General features: G+C 40.3%; 1 protein-coding gene across 1 annotated transcript in view; it reads right to left on the bottom strand.

The window, feature by feature from the left end:
• Nucleotides 1-1,687: 1,687 nt before the first annotated feature.
• Nucleotides 1,688-24,131, bottom strand: part of LOC116830838 (BOS complex subunit NOMO1) — a 36,087-nt gene continuing 13,643 nt past the window's right edge. The window contains exons 10-31 of the mRNA XM_032790484.2: nt 23,553-23,658; nt 22,929-23,079; nt 22,297-22,474; nt 20,787-20,928; nt 19,584-19,715; nt 18,622-18,758; nt 17,625-17,712; nt 16,636-16,699; nt 15,582-15,677; nt 13,376-13,585; nt 12,996-13,078; nt 11,774-11,933; nt 11,491-11,617; nt 10,991-11,104; nt 10,101-10,228; nt 9,472-9,613; nt 8,346-8,429; nt 6,067-6,177; nt 4,304-4,405; nt 3,951-4,070; nt 2,817-2,909; nt 1,688-2,187 (exon numbers count right to left, since the gene is read on the bottom strand). Coding sequence (XP_032646375.1) covers nt 2,056-2,187; nt 2,817-2,909; nt 3,951-4,070; nt 4,304-4,405; nt 6,067-6,177; nt 8,346-8,429; nt 9,472-9,613; nt 10,101-10,228; nt 10,991-11,104; nt 11,491-11,617; nt 11,774-11,933; nt 12,996-13,078; nt 13,376-13,585; nt 15,582-15,677; nt 16,636-16,699; nt 17,625-17,712; nt 18,622-18,758; nt 19,584-19,715; nt 20,787-20,928; nt 22,297-22,474; nt 22,929-23,079; nt 23,553-23,658 — 2,700 coding nt within the window. The 3' untranslated portion in view covers nt 1,688-2,055. The remainder of the gene's footprint in view (nt 2,188-2,816; nt 2,910-3,950; nt 4,071-4,303; nt 4,406-6,066; nt 6,178-8,345; nt 8,430-9,471; nt 9,614-10,100; nt 10,229-10,990; nt 11,105-11,490; nt 11,618-11,773; nt 11,934-12,995; nt 13,079-13,375; nt 13,586-15,581; nt 15,678-16,635; nt 16,700-17,624; nt 17,713-18,621; nt 18,759-19,583; nt 19,716-20,786; nt 20,929-22,296; nt 22,475-22,928; nt 23,080-23,552; nt 23,659-24,131) is intronic.

Genomic DNA, 24,131 nt, shown 5'->3' on the forward strand with positions numbered 1-24,131 from the left:
TTGTGCCAGCTTCAATGTGCGTCACATGGGTCACACGGTAGTAAAGACGTGGTGCATGGGCTAGCTGCAGATATACAAGTATGCAGGGAATTTCGGTACATACTTGGCTTGCTAACCCATGCGTAAGCTTGTGCCACCCCACCTACATTACTGTTGCTACCCATGCTAACTAGGTAAAAGCTAGGATGGGGGTGCCTATCTGTGCTACAATCACGTGCAGATTTACCCTACAATAGGAGCTATTTGGCTGAGGCAAGTGGATACTACTTAAAATGTCAATCCACCAGTAAATTCCACAAGACCAAAATTAGAACATTTAAACTTCCCTCGGGTATTTTTAAAATCTGCATCCTTGTCCTCCCCAGACCAGCCTTTCATAGGTCAACATTTACTGCACTAAAAACAAAATCAAAATGTTAACAATTCAAGCTTGCTTTTAGAATAAATTATATAAGAAAACAAAAGATATCTGTATTTCATCATGGCAATATAAATTAAGAGGTCAATAAATAAAGCATAATTTATTGCAAATGCATCCCTAAAATTCAAACACTGTGAACACTTTCCCGTTGCATTCCCAACATTCTTCATTTTTATATTCTTAACAAAGGTTCTCTCCAAAGGAGAGGTTGTGTGTGCGCTGCAATGACAGCTGCTGATGGAAAATGTTCACTGAATGTACTGAACTTTAATTATTTAGGCCCACACTAATGTAAGAAGTATTAACAAAACTATCATGAAACCTTTAGCATCCAGATCTCTTCTTCTGACAACAGTAATGTCTTTTGGGTTTAAATGTTTAATGTAACCTAACTTTCTTTCAGATCTTGTGAAGAGGAACATTGCCACTCACTGGCAACATCAGTGTCAGTGCACAATTCAGAAATGTTTATGTGCATCTTTCAAAAGCTCTAAACCTTTATGGTACCTGTCAATAAAAAGCCCCATCAACATTTAAACTCTATATGCCTAACTGCCCACCTCAAACAAGAATCAGAAGAAACAGTCATCAAGGAGTAGGGTTAATTATTGTGCTCTGTTTTACTAGGACAGCATTTGTCTGAGAATTCCAAAAGTTCAAATTTCTGCTAATTAAAACAAAGAAATAAATTAAACAAATTACAACAACAACTTAAAGGCAGCCCTCTAGAGGGCAAAATGGTCACACGTGGCATGAGAGTTCCAGAAAAGGCAGGACCATAGGCCATGTATATTGCAGTTATGATGTATTTTAATTTCAGGAAGGAAGGTATAACTTGCTGCATCCACTTTGTGAAAATTGGAAGTCTACAGAGTTCACATTACGTATATAAACTTGAAATTTACACAACTTTTGCAGTGGGAACATGGGCATATATATCAGACATTAACATTAGTCATCAAGCCAAGGACGGTCTTCATCTTTGTCAGGCAAATATTTGACATTTAACTAAAGATAATTTACTCACTGGGCAAGCATTGATTACATTGCTGTGCAAACAACAGCTAACCTAAAATTGAGTTTTTGAACTATTTACACACCCAAGATATAGTTCTCCAGTTCATACAGATCCATATAAACTTCATATTTCATGGACCTATTGATTTAACAGAACTCCCTGATGGCTGACCTAATAGAATTAAGTGGATGGTTGGAAAGATAAGGAAGCAGACACCTCCCCCTCCCCCAATAATAAAGGCTGAGAGGTAAATCAAAACCGTTTTTATTAGAACTGTCCCTGCAAAGTTATCTGTGAAGATGAATGTGTTACATTTTTAGACCAATAGGAGGCTTCCAATAATGAGATAAATATTGTCTTCGGCATGGAAGAGCTGTTCAGAGTGACAACAGAGCCATTCAATTCATTATTTTAAAACAAGACAATCTGTAGATGCCATAGAAAATTTACAACCAATATGTAGTCACTCTGACAAAGGGCTCACATAGTATAATAAAAATTTCAAGTCAATGAAGTCCACAGATTCATCAAAAATATGGTTTAGTGGCCTGTCTTCTAAAACTCCTTGGGCTCCAACCTGACAGAAGTGTCACTTCACGCAATCTTTCCTTTCATCTCACGTCCGTCTTGTTTTCTGTTTTTTCGCTTGTCTCTTTGCATCCTCTGGGCCACCCACGTCTGAACCTGTCTGTCCAAGCGCCCGCACTCCTTGGAGTCGACTTGTCAGCTGTAACAGCAAGGGAATAAGCTGGGAAAGAAAGGGGAAGCAAGATATTATTATGATGGTATATGCATTTAGAATTATAACACTCTATAGTAATTCTCAGCCAAGCATTTTTAAAAAGAGATCGTAGACATGCCCTTTGTGCAACAGGTTCAAAGACTGGACCATGGTAAATTCTAAATGGGAAACAGTCTAATCCAAACCTCCTGGAAATCTTAAATGCTCAAATATTGTTTCTGTCTGGTTGAAATTAAATAATTAATGGCTACTCTGAATTCCAGCAAGCAAAACATGTAACGGCATTGGTGTTATGATCCCAAAGAGAAGAGAGGTTTGGGTCACTATGGAAGAAGTTAAATACACTTACATCAATGACAGCTGTGATTGGTTATCTGGCATTGTTCTTTCCAGGACCATCATCAGTCCAGCTGACCAAAACACAGAAGCAGCATAGGGACTAAAACACTAACGCTAAAATTAAATATGCAGGTATTTACGAAACTCTAAAGCATTTTGTTTCTTTTGTTGACTGACATTTAACCCTGTTTTCTTACTTCTATCTAGACATCCACATTGGTGGTACCCTCATTTTATGCAACAGAGTACAAAATGTTATGGGGAGTATTAGAATAGTAAAACAGAACTTCTACTACCTTATCGTGATTGTAACCAGCTAACAGCAGGAGCAGTGTCAGAGGCAATGCGATGTAGGATCCTTGGGGAATATCTTGTTCAGGCAACTTTCTCTGCAAACAACAATGGCCACTGGTTTTCAGAACGTTTCTTGCTCTTTTACCTATTAAAATCTCTCAACTTTAAATGACTAAAAACTGATTGACAATAGAGTTGTGTGGCATGTTCACCACTTACTATGTGACCAATTCCTGTTCAAGTGACATTGTAGGAGGACTACGTCCTCCATTGTAGAAGCAATCTTCATTCAGCTCAACTCACCTGTTAGCTGGGGAGTTTGTTTTTAAAGTTCATGCAGTAAGGCAAGTCACTACACTGCTTTTAACCAGGTATATTTGATGCACCTGACATGATACCTAAATATTGCTAGTCACATGGACTACTAGAGGAGCATCCAGGCACACCTGCATCCTTCACCCAAAACTGCCATTTCATGTTTCCCTCCTATTCCACTGGGATCGAGATGTGCACTGAGGCAGAAAAGAAACCATCCATTTAAGTGCCACACACAGAAAACATGGCTAGACTGGCAGAGGCAGAGCATGATCATACATTTTAAGATCTCTCTCACATGAGGGGTGGAAGTTTTACTCCATGTTAGTTTGGAGAATCCCCCTGCTTCCACCGACAGTCTTGGTTCCAAGTCTCATTCTTTACCAGTGGTAAAGAAGGACTCTCCTAAGTGACACTCCTTACCTGACTAGGAGAGTCATTGTGGAATTACTATGGCAACCTCTTTCCCTTTTAAACTCCAACACATTTTAGCCATTAGCAGATCTGAATTACAGTGTCATGGCTGCAACTCTTTCATGCCACTGCCATCACTTACTCCACAGGAGCTAGGTATGGCAGCTTATATGACAAGGATCAGATCATTTGTTTTTTGAGGCCTCATATGTATGCATGTTCCTCTGTGCACCAGATCCAACTTGCACTGAAATCAATAGCAAGACTTCCACGGGAGACAACGAAGTTAATGGAAGTCTTGCCATAGGCTTCAATGGAAGTCTAGAGAAGCATACAAGCGACAATACCAGGCACAATACCTCAAGTTCAACTTTGAAAATAAACAAGTTAGAACACTAGATACTTACAGTGGGACTGAAGACCAAAGTGATGTGTTTGTGGTATCCAGAGGCAGTGAACGAAACTTGCGGTTCGGTGTAATCATACTGGGATTTGGACAGTGTGGAGTCCAAGAGCACCACATAATTCTAGGTGTAAAAAATAAAATCAATTGCCAGCTCCAGTAGAAAATATCAGGTTCGTAGAGAGGAGACGATTCAAATGTAATAGTCAGTTTAACAAGCACCAAGCTTTCCGAGACACGTCTTGCTCCAGCACAAATACAGATCACATTTGTGCCACAAGCACTTGGGAAATAGTGCTAACATCTTTAAAAAAAAAAATGAAATGAATGAAACCAATAATTAATCATTAATATTACCTCTCCATCCCGGAGCAGTGGTGGGAAATGGAAAAACAGGGACTGGCCTAAGGAGACTGTTTGAATTGGGTTGTCAAGATTTTCACTTTTGTAAAGCTTCACCTGGGAGACGGGGAAACGCACAAGAGAAGGACAGTTATGAGGATGTACTGTAATAAATATTGTAGACATCGCCTATATAAGGGAGAACAGCATTTCAAAGTACAGTGCACAAATGTTAAAAGAAAATTCTGAAATCAACCTGGCAATTTAGAACACCTGGCACTGTCAAACTACAGAAGTTTAAAATCCCACAAACTGGCTTGGGATCTTGTAACCTGAGATCTCTGGGCTTGTAAAAACTCATCTGCTCCCAAGTACCTACTAGGGCTTTGGAGTTTTATATATTTTATAAAACTACTTCAATAACTTCACAGTAATTTGTTTTCTATATCTCCCCTTACAATTTAACGAATTTTGCATTCTCAAACATAACCTCTTCCTTTTCCATTGACCAGGCAGTTGGTAGGACCACATACAGTCCTTTTAGATGCAGGATAGCTAATTCTCATCAGTTCTGCCCTGTATCTCTGAGATTTCGGCTCCAACCAGAACAGCGATTGCCAGCTGTCCTGTCAGCTTATGCAGCCACAACAGGCTAAACTGAGGTCACAAAACCTCTCACTAAATGTTTATGCCAATCCTGAATGCATCTCTCTCCAGGATAAAAGTCTCTGCATTAAAAGACAAGATCTCATCCACACCTGCAGGATGCATGCAAGAATCAAAGGGTGCGTAAGATCAAAATTAATAACAGAACATACGTGCAGGCTTAAAAACTTGAAAATATATTTCATTCTAGAATAAGCTGCTTTAGTCACCAAGGCTAACTTGTAGGTTATGAATTCCCCTGAAAGAGCAGAGAATCATTCACACACACAGCCCTAGAGCAAGACATTTTCCGTTCACTCCTGTTCTGTGCATTTGGTGCTTCTAAGGTTTCCTGTAAAAGCCAACGACCTGGAATTAAGATCTTGGTAACTGAGGGGAGAAGGAGACAATCTGTTTGTAACCCGATACCTTGACTTTAATATTTTCCTTATTGCCATTAACACATTAACAGTCCAAATAAAGCAACTGTTTGAAGCTGGGGAACACAGCATTAAATCCTGTACTCAGGCCCTGAAACCATTTGGCCTGATTTTCAGATGCCTTCAGCACTCCCATCACCACTGAAGCCAATGTGAATGTGAGTGGCTCAGCTCCTCCTCAAAAAATGAGACCAAATTATTTTAACTCCTAACTTCAGGCACTCGAGTTTAAAAATTTCAGCCATGCTACTCATTTCCTATACTGCCATAAGCAACTGTATTCTCATCTGGGCATATTCTTATGATAAGTTTTCATTCATGTGATCTCTTTTCCCTAACAAAACCATGTGTCAAGACTTCTAGCAGCAAAGCTGTTTTAGGGTCAAATCCAGTTCTCTGATCCAGAGAGGCTCTCCCAATGGGAGAGCAAACGATTAGATCAGAGCGCCAGTCCAAAAGAGATCACTACTCCCTAGCTCTGGACCGTTCCATTGAGAACACTTTACTTTCACTGAAATCTCAACTCTAACTAGAATGCAATTCAGCTTTAGTAAGTAGTTAGAGAGTCACTAATAATCTGAATGTAATTTATAGTCTGGCTACTGATCAACTGCCAGCAACCTAAGACATAGTTATCTTGGAGTTGAAGGAAAATACTCTGGAGTAGGATTAAAGGGCTGGCTTTACACTTACCCATAACGTAGAGAGATACTCTGAAGATGTGATCACATTTCCACTTAAATCAAATTGGTTAATTTGTCGGAATGCAATAATATTCACATTATCGATGTCACTGTTCCCAACCTACAATATACAAGCACAGGAACATTTACATTGCTAGGAGGCAAAATTAACAGAACACAGAAACTGCTCAGAATTTTAAACAAACACTGGTTTTCTTACTATCATAGTCCCATGGAAACTTGAAATCTGTTTCCAATCATAATTGTTTTTTCTCCATTGCTTGAGCAGAGCATGCTCATTTGTAAATACTGTATCAGCATAAGGCTGCCTGGTGCCATGGTGACAAGCACTGTCTTACCAGGCTAGGACCTGCATAGACATTTGAGAAGTATAGAACATGCAGGCTAAATTGTAAGACCACCATCCTTGAAACAGTCTAACCTCTGTGGGGTATTTAAACACCAGATTCTGACTGATGTCAGACAAGACTATTTTTCTAAATAACCTCATTAAAAAGTGGTTGTGACTGAAACAGGTGCTTCTTGGATTTCTGTATTAAAAAGGGACACTGGTCAAGTGGTGGTAGACCTCAAAACTAGCTATATCATGAGTAGACTGAATCTGGAGGGTCTTATACCTTTGAAAGACAAAGAACCCAGAACCTCTCTCCAGCTGGAAGGAAACAGCACGCTAGCTAAGAGGAGAGTAGGACAAATTGGTGTACATAGGCTATCATTCACAGCACACTGGCACTGATTTGTTTTCTGCAACTTGGGTGGCCTCTTCCCTCCCACCTAAGCAGCAGGCATAATTAGCATGAAGAGTGCAAATGCTTGAAGAAATTCTGCTCTTTTCTTTTGCTGCAGTGAAGGAAAGCCTGGTCAGGCATCCATTTTATCCTGAGTAATGACCATCTCCACAGAAAGATTTTAAACAACTAATGGCAGGCTAATTAACCTCTGCTGGATGTCAAGAGATAAATGAGAGGCAACTAAACAGAATCTCTAACGACTGAGGAATATTCATGAAATCTGATAAGTTTTAAGTTCAGGAGGTTTTTATTAAATTTTATGAAGATCTACAGAGCTTAGGGTGAGCAGGTGTTCGATTTTATAGGGAACAGTCCCAATTTTTGGGTCTTTTTCTTGTATAGGCTCCTATTACCCCCCACTCTTGCCTGATTTTTCACACTTGCTGTCTGGTCACCCTAACAGAGCTGAACCAGTAATTTTGCCTGCAGGAGGACTTCATGATCAGGACCATATAAACAAAAACAACAGAAAAGATATCTACCATATGTAATTAAGTGTAAAATATAAGTATACTATAAATAATTGAAAGACTTGCAAATGCTAAGAAACAAAATCCTTCAGAGTTGCTAGCTAATGTTTCATTGTCTGTCTTAAGGGAAATCCAGAAACAGTGTCTTGTGTTAATTCCCTAGACTCAGATACTTGGTGACTGAAAATCACTTATTTCAAACTTGGTTCCTATTGGGGCTTCATTTAGTTTAAGCTAATATCCAGCATGAAGACATGGATTTGGTGAAGGTACCTTGTTTGAACCTTCTGGTTCAAAACAGAATCCAGTCAGCTACTCCTCTGATGGAGAATATGCCAAATACCAAAACAGACTCAAGATGTGTACAACTCATATAGAGATCTGAACTTTCTTAAAGTGAAAGCAAGGACAGACCCAGGATTCCAGATCAGTGTGCAGAGCTATCAAAGAACTCTCCCAGCACTGCTGTTATTCTAATATGACCCAGCATAGTGACCAAGGTACTACCTCATCCTCAATGAGCCAACATAAACCTTTTGTTTATTTCCTTATGCAGATGCTCAGGGGAAGGAAAGGACTATAGTTTGTCTACAATGGATTCAGAGGGGAGAGAGGTCCTTTGGGAAGGCTGGGCTCCACATCCAAAGTCATAGGGGTGCATTTAACTTCAGGGATGGAGGAGTCTTTAGGTACTATTTGTATTTACGTTACCCTGTTTTTATTTCTGGTTATAAACCATATTCCCTTGAATATAATCCCTTGCTGACTGCCTCAGTTTGAGTCAATGTGACATCTTAAAATTCAGGTCTAGGGCCAGAATTTCAAAGTTAATGAGGTGTCTAAAATGTAGATAGGCCCTACTGGTATTTTCAAATGCATCTAAGCAGGGTTGAACTCTAGCTCCCATTGAAATTTCCAACATTAAATGAAACCTAGCAGAGACAACCAGCAACTCTGATGCCTTTTAATAAAAGGTTCAGGTTTTAAAAGATGCCAGAAGAAATTACCTCAACTGCACGATGCTGTGGTAAGGCTCTTTCAATATGATCATTGCCTTCAGCTTTGAGCTGGATGTGATAAACACAACCAGGCTAAAAAACAAAATTCAGACAAATCCCATTGTTCAGTTATGTTAGAACCTTTATCATTAACAGAACCAAGATATTCAAACGGCTTTAAAAAGCTAAGCACAATTCAGTTCATAATTCACCACCATAAATGGATGCAGCCCTATTCACTGAAAGTTTCTCTTGCCATGCAACAAAAATGTCACTGAATAACACTATCTAAAAAGAGAGGATCCCTTCCTGCAGAGACAAGAGAAGTTTTAAAGGGCCAGGATTGTACTTCCAATGGTTTATCAGAAGGAACGGTCTGCTATGCAACATTTTACTTACACAGAAAATGCATTAAACAAGGTTTAAAAACAGATCAAATAGTCCCTTTCTATATTCAATAAACACTCTGCAATTTGGACTTTTGAAAAGCGTAATTATGTCAGGTTAATTTATGCTGCTGTCAATGAAGTAAGGACAGCACACCTTGAGGCAGGAAACCATAGCTGTGCAAAACATGACAAAATGCAGGAAGCAAGGGCTCTGTTTATGATCCAGTATTCTATAGTTGATCCTAGACATACTAGTCTAAAACTTCTGGTTCAGGTCTTCATCCAGAACTGTTTACTGTATCTAAAATATGCATGCACAACTGCCTGAGAAGACAGATATGTTACTGCGGTATAATTTCACACAAGAAAGTAAACACTGTCCAAAGTCCTCTTTGCCTAGGATACTAGTACTATTCATGTGTATATTCATACCCATTAGATATATCACATTTACTGTGTGTTATTCTAGCTGAACAAGGGAAGTGCAAAAAGATTCTCCCAAGGCCCCCACAGAATACTGACAGAAAGTTCTGTAGGATGTACACTAATGAATGTTTCTCTTTTACTGCAGTTAACAATTACTATACCTCAATGTCTCCTACCACAGCCAGACCAAAGGGAGTCTGATCAGGCAACTGTGATGAGAAAATACTAAGCTGTGACTAACTATAAAATGCATTTTATAGTTCCGTTAACACACACAACACTATAAAAGCAAACAACGCTGGATGCATTACAATCCTTACCACAAGTCCACGAAGTCTGAATTTACCCTCTTCGTCTGTTACTGTGTCTTCTCCATAGATATTACACTCTTTCTGCCCCACAGCTTCTACTGAAACTCCTTGTTCAGGTTCCCCATTTAAAGAAGAAACTGTACCATAGCAGCTAGGGGTGGAAAAGATGGATCCATTACTACATCTATGTGGCTGCTGCTGACACATACATTAAAGACACTCCACTGTTACAACAGATACAAAGATCCAAAGGAAATAGTGTATCATTTACTTTGACTGGTCCCATACTTCTTGATGGGAATCACATCTTAAAAGGAAATGGTTTAACAGACAAATCTCTGTCTCCCACCAGCTTTGGTGCAAACCCAACTCATTGAAGTTGCCAAAGCTCTTCAATCCATGCTCATTCAATCATAAAACCAAGTCCACGGAGTATGCATTTTTAAATGAAGACTGCTTTTATGATGCACAGTATGAGGAAGTTAAGTTCTACCCTGAAAAGCCGCCATAAACAACTGGCACAGAGGTATGTCAGGAAAAAATGTGAAAGTTTGGCTTAATGCCCATCCATGCAGACCAGGGGTTAATTTTGGGTACACAAGCTAAGCGGGACAGTGAAGTATCTCAGCTCTACTCACCTGTAAGCTGTTCTGTGACCAGTTATTGTGATTTTAAGATTCTGTCCCTCCTGCACTTCGATCATTTGAGATGATGGTTCAAAGCGGAACTCTTTCATCATGGGTTTAAAGTAATACTGCCCTGGGCTCTGCAAAGAGGCATCAAGCAATTTCAGTTAAATTGCCATTAATATACCCATAATAATTCACCTGGCTCCTACCAATTGCATTTCCTAAAGAGTTCCATGCTATATGGGCTAAGGTTTCCCCCCAACAGCCACATGCCATGCTGTCTTTCAGAACAAAAAAAGAAAAACGCGAGAAGCACTTGAGAAGAACAGGGAACATATGGGACCATAAACCAACGCTGCTCTGCTGAGGAAGAGCATGAAATACAAAGGGCGAGGGAACTGCAGTGTTACCTTTATTACAAGACCTCAACAACAGGTGAGTGACCAGGAAACAAGAGATTCATGGGAGAAAACATGGCTCGTGTGTAAATACTGGTGTGAACAATACTCTAACTGGATTCCATCCTCAAAGAATCCAAGAGTATTACAAACTAATGTGTTTGCTTTGTGTTTACAAGCTGCATCTAGAACTGCAGCCCAGCCTAGTCTGCCTGCTATGTGGGGAGAGTCAGAGTAGGAGTCAAGAAGCACAGTCTTTCCTGGTTAGTTTTCTCCCATTTCCACTCATTAAAATCAGGTTGCTGCTTATAAAACTAAACACAACACTTGCTGGGGGACTCATGTCTATCATGAATGGGTAAGATGAGTGGGGAGAGAATATGGGCTCCCAGTACTGAAGGGTATTGCTAACATCTCCATTTTGGAGGGCAAGGTGCGACTGAACATAGACATACATATATACTTCCAGAATAGGGAAAATTGTAACTGCGTGAACATTACCAGGTTGGAAAAGGTCAGCATGCCATCGTCCTGGGTAAGGAGGTTAGACCGGAACATCCCTCCACTAAGGGATAAGAGAACTCCAGCAAGAGGCTGGTCATCTTCAGCTTTAATCTGTTTTTAAAAAGCAGCAATGATCAATGAACACGAGCAATGCTACTGAACTTTGCAATTTACTTTATAAGGCATTAACATCATTGGAAAATTACTGACAGTATCAAAGTAGTTATGAAAACAATGGTCTAAATTAAGAGCACACACACAAAGCCAGTATTTTGTAAGCGATTCTAACACCTTCACTGTAATACATGCAAGATAATTTCTGCATAGCAAGTCACGGTCCACCAGGGAGATTTGTTCCACTAATTAGTGACACCAAAATCATTCCAGGGCAAAATCTCCCCACATCCCACAATTATTTCTCTGCATTTGGGTTTTTTGCTCTTGAGGCTTTGACTGCATACTCTCTTGTGAGGAACTTGAAGCGTGAAGAACATTACCTCAAAAGTCACTCCAGCAAGAGCAAAAGCCTTGAAGTCCCCAACTGTTCCCTCTACTTCAGTTAAAACAAACCCTTCTTTCTGTGCAGTAATAGTATATTCCAAATCACTGTGGAGAGGGCCAACGCTGCAAATAAAAGGAAACAAGAACCAGTTAAAAAAAAAAAAAAAAAAAACCTACCAAGAAGCATTCAGACAGTACACACACACAGTTTCAAGTTTATAGTCCTCACAGCATTCAAACTAGGGCAACCCAAAAGACAGAAACAATTGTGCTATTTACCTATAGGCACCTTTGTCATCAGTGAAAACTGTGATGAGTGGTGAAGTCACTCCCTTTTCGCCAATGATAATCTCAACGCCCTCCAACTCAGGATGAATCTGCCCTTCCAGAAATAAGCCTGCCTTTCCATGAATCTCTATCAGCTTCCCAGGGCAGCTTTCTTGGAAAGGAAAGAAAACAGACAGTAACAATATACTCACCCTGTGCTCTACAGCAACATCTCAGCATCATCAGAAGTCACTGACTGAAGTTCTTTGGCCTGAGTTATGCAGGAGGTCAAACTAGATTTACTAGATTAACTCTCAGATAAAGCACTGTGTATTATACACGCTTGGAGAGGAATCAAAAGGCCATAATACACTCACAAGTGACTTTACTATTTCAAAGCTGGGGGGGAGGGGAACGAGGGAGGAGGCAGCGTGAGGGAGGGAGACACCTTGTGCCACATTAACAACATTATCCTGAAAAAAAAGGCATAAAACCATTTGTGTGCAAGAATTAAAAACAGTACAGCCTGGGACAGTATTCAAATGTGTATGAGATACACAGACAGTCCAAGACTTTCTTAGAGGTATCAAATATCAGAAGGCATTCACCTAAGAACCAATGGCATATTGGGCATAGCCAAAGAATTTGTAACTGTACTGCAAACTATCTGTAGATGGCAAAGATATTATCAACTAATTTGTTTCATGAGGACTATTTTTTATTACTTCGTTACAAAAAAATCTTTGGCAACAGAAACCTAGATTTGCCAGATGAACTGTAAGACGAACAAAAAAAATACAAAAATAGAAATCTATCCCAATAGCTAATTGATAGAGCTAATCACAATCAAAAGCTCAAGTCTGTTCCACTATAGATGTACTCTCTTCATCTGTGTAATGAAAGAAAAGACTTGACCATACAGCTATAGCTTTAGTAACCCTGCCTTACAACACGTCTTGCACAAAAAAATTTCAATTTATTATTATTGATATTGTTATAGCGCCTAGTGGGTATGAACAGGGACTCCTGAGGGAAACATCTCTCTTTATTATCCTGCAGCTCAAACACTACATTTTCAATGTTTAATAAGTGAAAATAGGCCATACAGAAACTGTGCTGCAATTGAAAGGGCCTACATAATGCCAGAACAACCCTAGAAGAACAATTTATGAATTGATCTGTGGGAATGTGACTTGGCTTTACACTGTACGTTTACTATCTTACACATATTTACCTCCACTGACAATTGTTTCCACAGAGGCTGGATAGAAAAGCAGCTCTTTTGATGAAGGTGTCACAGTGATTTTCTCTCCAGACCTAGATAACTCAAACAAGATCAAGATTAGCAGCTCTCATAACACTGCCTAGTGATTATAATACCCATCAAGAGACTTTAAAAAAATCAACTAACAGTAAGCTATTAAACACTGACACTATGTAGTACAATTTCCTTTTTAGGCTGCAGCCACAGAACATTACCACAGGCACTAAAGTAGCTTGGACACATTCCACCCAGATGATAGTGGTGCACACACAGTGTGGGAGAATGCAAGTTGGATAACATTAGACAACAGCACCAAGAAAATGGTGCTGCATATCTGTGTGCCATAGTACCTTGCCCAATATGAAAATTCATATGAGAATGGCCCTTGAAGTTCTTCCACCATTTCTTGTACTGGTGGCTTTGTTCCTTCCTCTTCCTGACTCTTCTTTTCCCTCTCCTGTCTGCGAGCCTCAATTTCTGCCAGCTGTTGCTCTCTGCGCAACTCTTGCAGTGACTTCAGGGGTCCTAGAACTAAGGCAGGTTCACTGTCAATTGAAGACCTGAAAGTGGAAATGAGAAAACGGAACAATCTCTTTGGAATTGAGGCTACGTGCTCATTACGTCTGCAATGACACAAGCCTCTCTCCTTGTTCCATACTGCTCAAATCTCTCCGGTTTCCTCATTTTCTTTATCCATCCTCCTTTCATGCCACTACCTATTCGAAGTGCAAACAAAACTAAAGCAACTTCAAAAGCAGAACCAACTTCCCTCCCGCATACCAGCCATCTAGTCCCAGAAACGCACGTTCACAGAAGACACAGAAAGCCTATCATCAACTTAGCCTAGAGGAAAATTGCCTGGTTTACTCTAGAATGGGGAAAGATTGAAGCTTCACATTTTGAAGCTACTTGACCACAGCAGCTCAGTTACACAAAACAAATGCAAGCCTGTGAGAGCTCATATTTCATTTGCCAGTGCTCTGAAACTTTAAAAACCTCAGCGAGAGCCTTGCTTAGAGGTACAAAGTATGCATGGTCAAAACAGCTACAAAAATAAAATCAAGGGGACCAAGTGCTGATGCTGAAGGACAATAACTTCAAGTCACCAGTCTTCATAAACAAAAACAATGTTTCAAGTCAGGTTTGGACCCCAGTTCAAGTTGTGAAAACAACCTTGACAGAAATTAAGATCAATAGAAACATTTCAATTTAGACAATATATACGTGCACTATATATTGAAACAACAAAACGTTTCCCTGCAGCACCTGAATCCCAAATACAGTAGCATTAACATTTATACAGCATTCTAGGTGCATAAGGACTATACACATATATATGATCATTCTCTTGGGGAAAATGAGCTAGAACTGAAAGCTGACCTGGCTAGTCTACTTTTATTGTCCAAGATGAAGAAAACGTACATAGGAAAAAGCAAACCATAACTGTGAAAAGTCAATTCCTTCTTTTACATTTAGTTCCATTATAATAGTCTTGCTCATGCTTCAGATCCTTGGAAGTAGGAATTTTAAAAACAAATGGAGGGTTTTTAACATAAGAACTGTCCCTTAAGATCTGGGACATGTTTTCCTTCATTTCATAAAAGGCACTTTCTCTAGAAAGCTTGAAACAGACTAGAGCAGACATGCTGTGGACCAGCAGTAGTCTGCAGAGCACTTGCTGGTGGTCTGTGGAGAGCTGGTTGGTTGCATGGTATTGTATCTCCTTGTTTGTGGCTGTTAAGAACTGTATTTAAAAAAGCTAACAATTTGTTGCTGTTACTTTTCCAAGTAGTTGCTGTAGCTGCACAGGTTTGTTATGCTAAGAGAGGTGAGGCCCTGCAGGGAAAAGCACTCTCTTTTAAGATGATTTCCATACCGTAAGAAAGCCTAAGAACCCCATAGTAGAAAATGTGAATATGAGCAAAGCTCTAGTAAAGCTCTGATCATTAGCAGCCTCATCCAAACAGATACAGCACCTCCAACAATTACAGTGTTCACAAATCAGTACTCCCTTGTGTGCTGTGTGTTTAGCTGAACATAAACGGGCACATTAGTGTGTAATCACTCTGCATGGTTCTCTTTTTATAGCTTCTTTACATCAGTAACAGGCCTCTAAAACAGAGGACTCTCTCTTTGAAGTACTAAAAGAAAAAAACAGATCCCAGGATTAGAAAATTCAGAACAGGCTAATATGTCGATTCCTCCTTTAGATTCCAGCTAAGGGGCAAGTCACTAACAAATATGAATTCTTGGAAAACCATAATCCGGGGTTGTTTGTTTTTTTAACCCTGGTACAAATAAGTATAAAAGGGCTAAACAGGAATCAGGAGACAACGTTCAAAACAATCATTAAGAAACCCTTATAAATCCATAGAGAATCCCAAGCACACAGCATGACCTGCTACTCAAAGAATGCTGTGGCTAAAAGTGGGATCACTCAAGAAGCAGTCATACAGCTGTGCTATAGATTGCAGTATTAAAAAACTGAATAAAGCTTTATGCAATAGATATCTTTTCTTTTCTTTTTTTTTAACCACAAGATTTCTTTGTTCTTACTTAATCGTAACAGTCACCTCCATCAGTTTATCTGTTGTTATTGTTCCCAGGACATGGTGTCGAACTGCAGTGAGTGTCAGGATACTGGGAGAAGATCTGAAAATCAGAGCAGCAAAGAGGTGAACTCAGTATCTCCTCCTTTTAAAAAAATTGAAACAAAAGCATCCCATTTAGCTGAATTTGCCCCCAAGAATCCCGTGCACTTTATAAACTTGGAAATACAAGTTATATAGGGAAGGCAGTGTGGTCTAGCTAATAGGACACTGCACTGGAAGTCTATTCATAGGGCTGTCACTGATCTGTTCTATAACCTTGGGCAAGTCACTGCCTGACTCTAGGCCTCTGCTCCTCCTCCCAATCTTTGTCCGTCTTGTCTATTTCAACTGTATACTCTTGGGACCAAGGTCTCCCGTTATGCATTCGCACAATGGAGTTTCACTCTTGGTTAGTATCTCTGGGTGCGAGTGGCATACAAGAGTGAGACTACTCCACCCACCAAGCCAGGCACAACCAGCTCAGGTAGCTCACCACTGCACAACAGCAGTTTAAGGGGAATACTTTATTCAGTAAAGACTGCAGGCAAAAGCAAAGCAGGTAGAATGTAACTACCAGGGCTGGAATTTAGACATAACACTATGGGTAGTTACACAGTGCAATTCATCTTTGTGCACTTTGTTACAAGTCTTTTGCATGCCAATCCTGACAAGTGATCAATGGTCTATGTAAAAAGCCATTTTGATGTTTGCTACAAAGAAAAAAATTATTATTCAGAGAAACAAAGCTGTCAAAAATATCAATTTAAAATGACAAAAACATTTTGAAAGCTTACTAGTTTTAAAATATGGATGAGACTAGTTTTTGGCCATATCTAATGAACATGAAAGTCTCTCTCCTCTTTCTAACATTGTTGTGATAAGGACTCCCTCTACTGGTTAAAATGGCTCACTGTCAATATTTTAAGCTTGATTTGATGAAAGTCTCAGGTGAGGAAAGCATCTTGAAAGGGTATTATGGAAGATACATGTCAAATGCATTGGGTAACATTTGTTCTTACGTGTCATAAATGTAGTACTTGTGCTCAAACTGGTGACAGGAACGTGGGGTCACTTCATACACACCTGAAGAGTCAAAGACAGAAGCACTGAAAAGATTGAAGTTTTGTGTGTTAACATTCAGCAGAATTCTAACGACAGAATATGGCCAAAATTTGCGCCATTTAAAGCAGTTTAGTTAAATCAGTGCAATCCCTTCTGTGGGCACTAACAAATTGTTTTACCTCACTTGAATACCAGAGAGAATACTATAGAGGCACTATGGGCTAGTCTCCAGATTTTCCCAGACCACACTGATACAAACAGAATTAGGCAGCAAGGCAGGTGGGGACATGCATAGTCTGTTGTGATACTTGTGTGGACACGAACTGAACAGGGTTACTTGTAACCTATTAAGATGACTAGTCTCCAACTGGTTACTGACCACTGCAGTATCAATAAGACAACTGACTTTAACAATGAACTGAAGATCAAGGCCTAATACTGAGTTAAACCCAGAGTTGTGTGTTGATTTTCCTACTAAGCAGGCTATCGGGGCATTCAGCACAGAAAAGTTTTAAATCAAACTTTCTGAAGTTCCTTTTTCTGCTTTGAAAAATCTTTGTTATCTTCTATTTCAAACCTTTTCCAGAAGGAGCCCTGGACTGCAATCAGACCTATGGGATTTGTGATGTCACATCTAGAAAGGGAAAGCCCAGTTATGAACAAAATATATGAACCTTTAGCCTGCTAAATTTAAATGTTCAAAGATCAGTGCCTTTGATCCAATTCAATGAAAGTTTCTTACCTCAATTAGTTTGTGAGGAATACACTACCCCTAACAGAAGAACTAAATAGTATGAGAGACTGCATAAGCCTTACAAGGTATTTCTATATGAACAGGACTATAGTAAACTATCATTCAGAGATTTAAGGGACCCCAGAAGATCAGTTACTTTAAAAAATATTAAACTTCCAGCAATGTTTTAAATCAACATTATAAAGAAGCTACCTGGCTTTGAAAGACAGAATCGATTAACTCCTTTGGACAGGTTATAAACACCAACATTCTCTGGTCCATTTCCATCCTGGTAAAATTCCTGAATGAGGGACCCCAATACAAAAGATTATCAGCAGGTACCAACAAACAGTATTTACATGGCAAATACTAATTACAGCACTTCTATAGCAGTTTCCAGCCAAAGATCTCTATGCCCTTTACAAATGTTGACAGGCAAATCTCAAAGAGCTCTAAGCCTAAATACTCTTGTGAATTAAATATTGTCCTTATTTTACAATCCAGGGGAGAGGGGCAGTGGCAGGCAGAGAGATCGTTTGTCATTGTCACATATGATGTCAGTAGTATAGCTGGGAACAGAACTCAGATCTCCTGACTCCCATTCCCGTGCTGCAACTATGGGTATGTCTACACTATAATGTAAACCCAAGGTTAGTGGGACTCAAGTCAGGGGACCCATGGTTAGGGAACCCTGGATTTGAGCATCGCCTACTTTGTATTTTAACTCTACGTTAAGCCTTTTCTAACTCATGCTCAAACCTAGGGATCTGGCATCCACTGAAGTGCACAGACCCGAGTCAAAGTAACCATATCCCAGAGTTCCTAGCACCCTCCTCCCCCCCCCCCCGAAACGTGGCCGCTCTAGCCATGGGACCATGGTGTACTTTGGGAAAACTTTACCATCCACTTTGCAAAAGCCTTGATCAGTTCACTCTCCATTGCAAACCCAGGCTCTCTAATAGTGTCCTTGCAGATGGGTGATCAAAAGAGAATGGGTTCATGCAGACCTGAGCTGCTGCATTTGCAAAGGGCACGGGGCTTCCATTTTCCACAGTGACCCTCATACAATTCTACGTAATACTCTATCATCTCTGAAATGTGTTGGACAGAGCTTTCAACCAGGATAACTGCAGAGATTCCCAACTGTGTACACGTCGGATTGTGTTAAACTGTGCTTGTAAGAAAACATGAGAACATGTCACGTACATACCAGTGTAATTGCATGAGAAAGAGAACACCTCAGCATATACCCAGTCTGCCTGAATTCTATTCCAGACACATCTTCCTCCAGAACTTCCAGCTCCAAAGACTTATTCTTCCAGCACCAGTCTTCATGTACAATGCTTACTAGAAAACATGCAGGACAGAGAAACTCTGTGATTTATAATGGTGGGAACAAAGGTTGTCCTTGCTGCATGGATGTCTCATATGACTCTGATTGCTCCCCAACAAACACTTGCCCATCCCAGCTACTCAACAATTTTAAACCCATTGAATACGGATGTGGCAACAGGTTTGGGGCAGCCTAATCAGCAGCACGTAGCCATGCAGCATAACTGCAAATCCAAGTGCATTTTGCTACTGAAAAACTGAACGCAAAACCTTCAAGCTGTTCCCATTTCCTGATCTCATTGTGGGTGTGACACTGTGAAAGGTGCCTAGAGGAGTTGCGATTCTTTGAAAATCTCTCCTTATAAGATTACGTTTCACTGCCAGGTTTAAGACGGAAATCTCAAAGAGCGAACACTTTACAGTGGCCTGGTAAGGGTTTCTAAAACACTGTTAATGGTAGTCACTCAATTACTATAGGAGTTGGGAGAATGACAGGTGGAAGAATAAGGGCATGATCAATGCTATCAGTTTTGGCATAACTATATTTACGTAAATGGCCCTTTGATTTACACCAGCTAAAGACCCAGGCCTGCATGTATAATTCCCAGAGCCTATGGGTCTTTGATTGTAGATTGATTTCAGGGCTGGATACAAAGGGCAAGAAAAGTTGAGGATATTCATTTGTAATATTTTCCAGCTACTCTCAAGCATCATGTATCCAACTTGTGAGGCAAGTACTGGAGTACAGCAGGACTAAAGCCAGTTTAAGGAAAGGAAGCAGATTACAGTTACAAATTTAGTTACTGAACTAGCATATTGAGAAATTCTCTCTAACCCTACTTTTATATTTGCCAGGTAGCACATTCTCAAATGTGAAAGCCACAGAGTCCATCTTTGCAGAAAGCTGGAGACTGCGCTTCTCTCCCTGGCGGCTCACAGCCTGCAGAGCCACCATCAGATCACCACAGGAATCTGTGAAAACAAGCAAGACAGACAAAGGAATTACAATGACTTCTAGTTTGCAAACCAAACCCATTTTTCACATCCTGAGCTCTATGACTACAGGAAATTAATCTTTTAAGGGGATTATTTCTTAGGCACTCATTTACCAGAGCTTTGCTGTATTTTTTTAGCTAGTTTTAGTTCATTAAACCACAATATATTCTTGGGGACCAGCTGGTGATCTACTGGGAACTGACAAGCAGAGGCCCAGATTAGACTCCTGGGTTAATCCTCTATACACAAGTTGCAGGGCCTAAAAACACAGAGAGAATGTTCAGTCCCTGGAGAAGGCGCATGGGGAACAATTTAGCTGCAACTATGACTAATTCCACAGAATTCTGACCCCAGTCCTTTCTGCTGGAGTTGGCAGACAGTTGGGGGTGAGGGTGGGTGGGGGACAAGGGGAACCTCAGGACACCATGTGCCGCTTGCAGGACCTGCTGGGAGGAACAGGGACATAGTCAAACAAGTGTACTCTGTGAGTATGCTTGGTGGTAGTTTAGGCCTTGAGCCTACAAACACTCATGTGCACAAATAACTATTTGTGAAGTTTGTTCTTGTGGCAGCGTTTACATTAAATACACTATCCTTGCACCGGAAAGATACACACTTGCAATCAAGACGTATTATCTATCAGCTGGTGGGTTACAGCTGTAAAAGATAAAGTAGTTAGTGTGTGCTGGAAGTGTGTTTAGTGCAGTACAGGACACACAAAGAGCCTCTGATTCTGCACACACTTAAGTAGATACATAGTTTTACTAATGCAAGACACCCCAATGGCCCCAACAAAGAGAAGTCTTATTGGACTGTAAGGACTTCAGAGCAGAGGTTCTCTCTGTCAGCGTTTTGCATAACATAAAGCACCCCTGGCACCACACATTAAGAAGTCGGCATTTACCTAGGTTAGCACAGCCTGCAGATTGGTAACTAGTACTGATCCTAACAATGCTCACGTTGTGCTCAGGTGCAGGGATATCACACTGACCACGTACGCTGCTAAGAAGTCACCACCCGTGCTTTTACTTTCAAGGCAGGTCTTACCCAAACAGGAGATTTTCCCCGAAACTGATGCTAGAAACTGAGAAAAGGTCACATCCATCACTGGCCTGTCTGCAACAGTAACAGGGAAAGTTTTTGGTTTCAAAGCAAGTCCTGCTCTGCTTTCAGCCTCCGGAACGATTACCTGCAGGGTACACCACATCACCAGAAGCTTTTATTTAAATGCTACAATAATTGTACAGCACACAATTTATCAGGGATTAGTGGCTGGAAATTTACTGTATATCTCAGAGAAAACAGAACTTGCCCTTCGGTGTATTTGCTTTTCAGGATTATCTGGTCACTACTGTAAAAATATAGTTCTACAGAGACACAAGTGTGAGAGAGTGAGGCCACATCCCGGGGAAAACAGATGGAGGGAAGCTTCCTCTTTCTTACACTATCCAGTCTAGCCTCCTCCTAAAAGCTGCTGAGAAACCTGTGTACCAGGAAGCCACCCAACAGTTTAGTCATGATGACCTGCCAATCCCACAAGTGGCAACTGATAGGAACCACCACTTTGGTAATGTCAGCTCTGTGAGGGCCAGGGCAGCCTGTATCTATGAGTCGTCAACCATCTCCTAAAAGCATGCTTCCTAATCCTTTTCCAGTGGGAAACAGCTGCAAGTTCCTGAGCTCTCAGCTGGAAGGGGATCATCATGTGTGTCAGCCTTAGTTGCGCCTTGTATCTCAAGCAGACACTTAGGCTATGTCTACACTTATGCTAGTGTGTGGCATTCATACACTGCTCTCCCCCAGTACAGGTATAAATAGCAGTGTAGACAGTGAGGTACTATTTAGGCAAATAAAGCCATGTCAGAACCTTAGGGTATGTAACCTACACAGCTCTCTGCACACCCAAGCAGTGCCTGTCAAAGCTATACTGCTATTTTATCAGTGTAGCGTCCCGCTGCTGAAGCCTTTCCCTGCCAAAGTGAAAGCAGGGAGCTGCTGGAGCCTTTCCCCACAGCTTCCCTGCTGCCAGTCTTTCACTGCTGCATGTAGCTATACATACCCTGCACACTATCACCAGCACAGACAAAGCCATAGAGAGCAGGAACAGGCAGACTGCAACAAGTTGTCTGACATGTCTTACTCACACGGCAATATAATAGGACAAGATGGAATGGCAGACAGGATTTCAAACCAAAGACACAGATGAAAAACAACACTCATCCTTCATACATTTGTTAGTCTATAAGGTGCCACAGAACTCTTTGCTGCTTTTACAGATCCAGACTAACACAGCTACCCCTCTGATACTTAACACTCATCCTGTGTAGCCTGGTCTCCTACTTTTGCCAGCTGTAAGCAGAAAGGAGCATAGGAACTTTAACTCCATTAGAATACAGCAAACATTGTTTTGCCCAGTGTAAAGGGGATAAAATACTGGGGAAGACACCTTTTCAGATTCTTAAACACAAAGTAAAACATTAAAATATTAGTTTTCTTGAGTGTCTAGAAAATTATCCAGCTTTTCACTGGAGAAGGAGAAACTGAAGCTTGCTCTTACCTGGATGCTGTATGTGCCTGATTTTGCCTTAAAACAAAATGTTCCATGAGGGTCAGTCTCTGTTGTAACCAAAGATGCTTTGTCCTTGTCTTGTGGCATCATGATTACCTTGTATTTATTGAACTGTTTGATTGTGTCAGGGAAGCGAGTTACCGAGATCTGACCACACACACTGAATCTACAAATAAGATTGCCACCCATTAGCCAGAATACACAGATCCCATGTAAAGTATGTGCATTCAAGCACCATTAAAAAAGAAATATCACTAAGTTGGAGAGATAGATGTTCAGTGCAGTGCATGCCTCTTAGTTACCACAAGAGAATCCAGTAATATTAATGCAAGTTAATGTATAAGAATAAAGTTGATTAATGGAGTTACCATGCAGTTACTGCCCAACATGTATGTTTTAAATTGACTTACACCATCTCATAATAAGCTAAGTGTTTCCCAAAACTAAACACTGAACACATTTCTCTTTGGCTACAACAGCTCATTGTTAGCACAATGCTAAGTAGTATCTATGCCTCTGGTACTACCAATCATGCACTCAAAACTTTGAAAATCTAAACCTATCTATTGAAGGTTGGTTTTTTAATCAATTCACATTTCTACCCTTAACATCGTACTCACCCTGTTGCTATGATGTCAGCCAGCTGAGGTGTGTTCGGTGCAATTTTCACTGTAATGATATCAAAGAAGAGGTGCTCTTTCTGTGCATGAATGGTGTACGTGCCTGTTGTTATGTTTTCGAGGCGGAAAGAGCCATCAGCTTTTGTTTTTACTATAACAAAAAGACAAGACAGTGATGAAAAGGTGTGTAAAGTGCATTTTCTTGTCAGAGTTAAGAAAAAAATTCTCAGATGGCCTTCAAAGCTCCAGGTTACTTTTAGCGAGCATTGTGTGGCAAGATATAGTTAAAGGGTTTTTTTTTTGTTGTTGTTGTTTTTTTACTAACACAGCTTTTGTTTCTGTTTCTTACAGCTCTGTCCTTGATTTGGCAGGTTTTTGAAAGAGAAATTGTGACAAAGCTTTAGAAAAGTAAAACAATACGATTACAGTGCTATTGTTCTCATAACAACAGACTGAAAATGGAAAATTAATCCAGTGACTGAAAATCCCTTTAACTTGCCAAATAAACCACAACGAATGTGTCTTATTGCCCTCCAGTCTTTCGATCAATCTCAGGCCCTATTCCCCTAGTTCAGTTTTACTTTAGACTTTCCCTTAGCATCATAGGTCAAGACCACTGTGCACCTTTAATTTGGTCATTCAGTGTCACAGTAGCATCAGCAACACCTTCTCCTTCAGGGCCATTCAACACCCTGCCTGTGACCGAGAAGCCCATTACATGGAAAACAGGCTGTTGGGGAGGAAAAAAATATATGTTATATAGTGAATACAAATGTTAAACAGTGTTTGGCTGTACATTTGTAATTAGGGCATATAGAACAGTTTGTTTTTAAACACAGGAAATTTATAAAGAAAAAATTCTTTTCACTTTTAGGACTAAATCTCTCTGACGCGTTTGCTTCATAAATTCAGATCAAGATCAAAAATCAAAGCAGCTTATATCAACAGCTGCAGAAGCAGGATAGCTTTCAGCTCATTCTTTGGATTATTGTATTGCCTCTAAATCATGAGCAGGACCCACTGCGCTAGGCTCTGTACAAACACCAAACAAAATGACAGTCCCCACCCAAAGAATTTACAATCGAAGGAGCTCACATAACCAATTTAAAAGGTTACTAAGCATTTGCAACAAGGAGAGAACAAGTTCACTGATCTGGAGGACTATTTGCCCGATTTTGCTTTAAAACCAAGCTCAAGTGTCAA

The sequence above is a fragment of the Chelonoidis abingdonii genome, chromosome 9 (genome assembly GCF_003597395.2).
Source record: "Chelonoidis abingdonii isolate Lonesome George chromosome 9, CheloAbing_2.0, whole genome shotgun sequence".
NCBI classification, from domain to species: domain Eukaryota; kingdom Metazoa; phylum Chordata; order Testudines; family Testudinidae; genus Chelonoidis; species Chelonoidis abingdonii.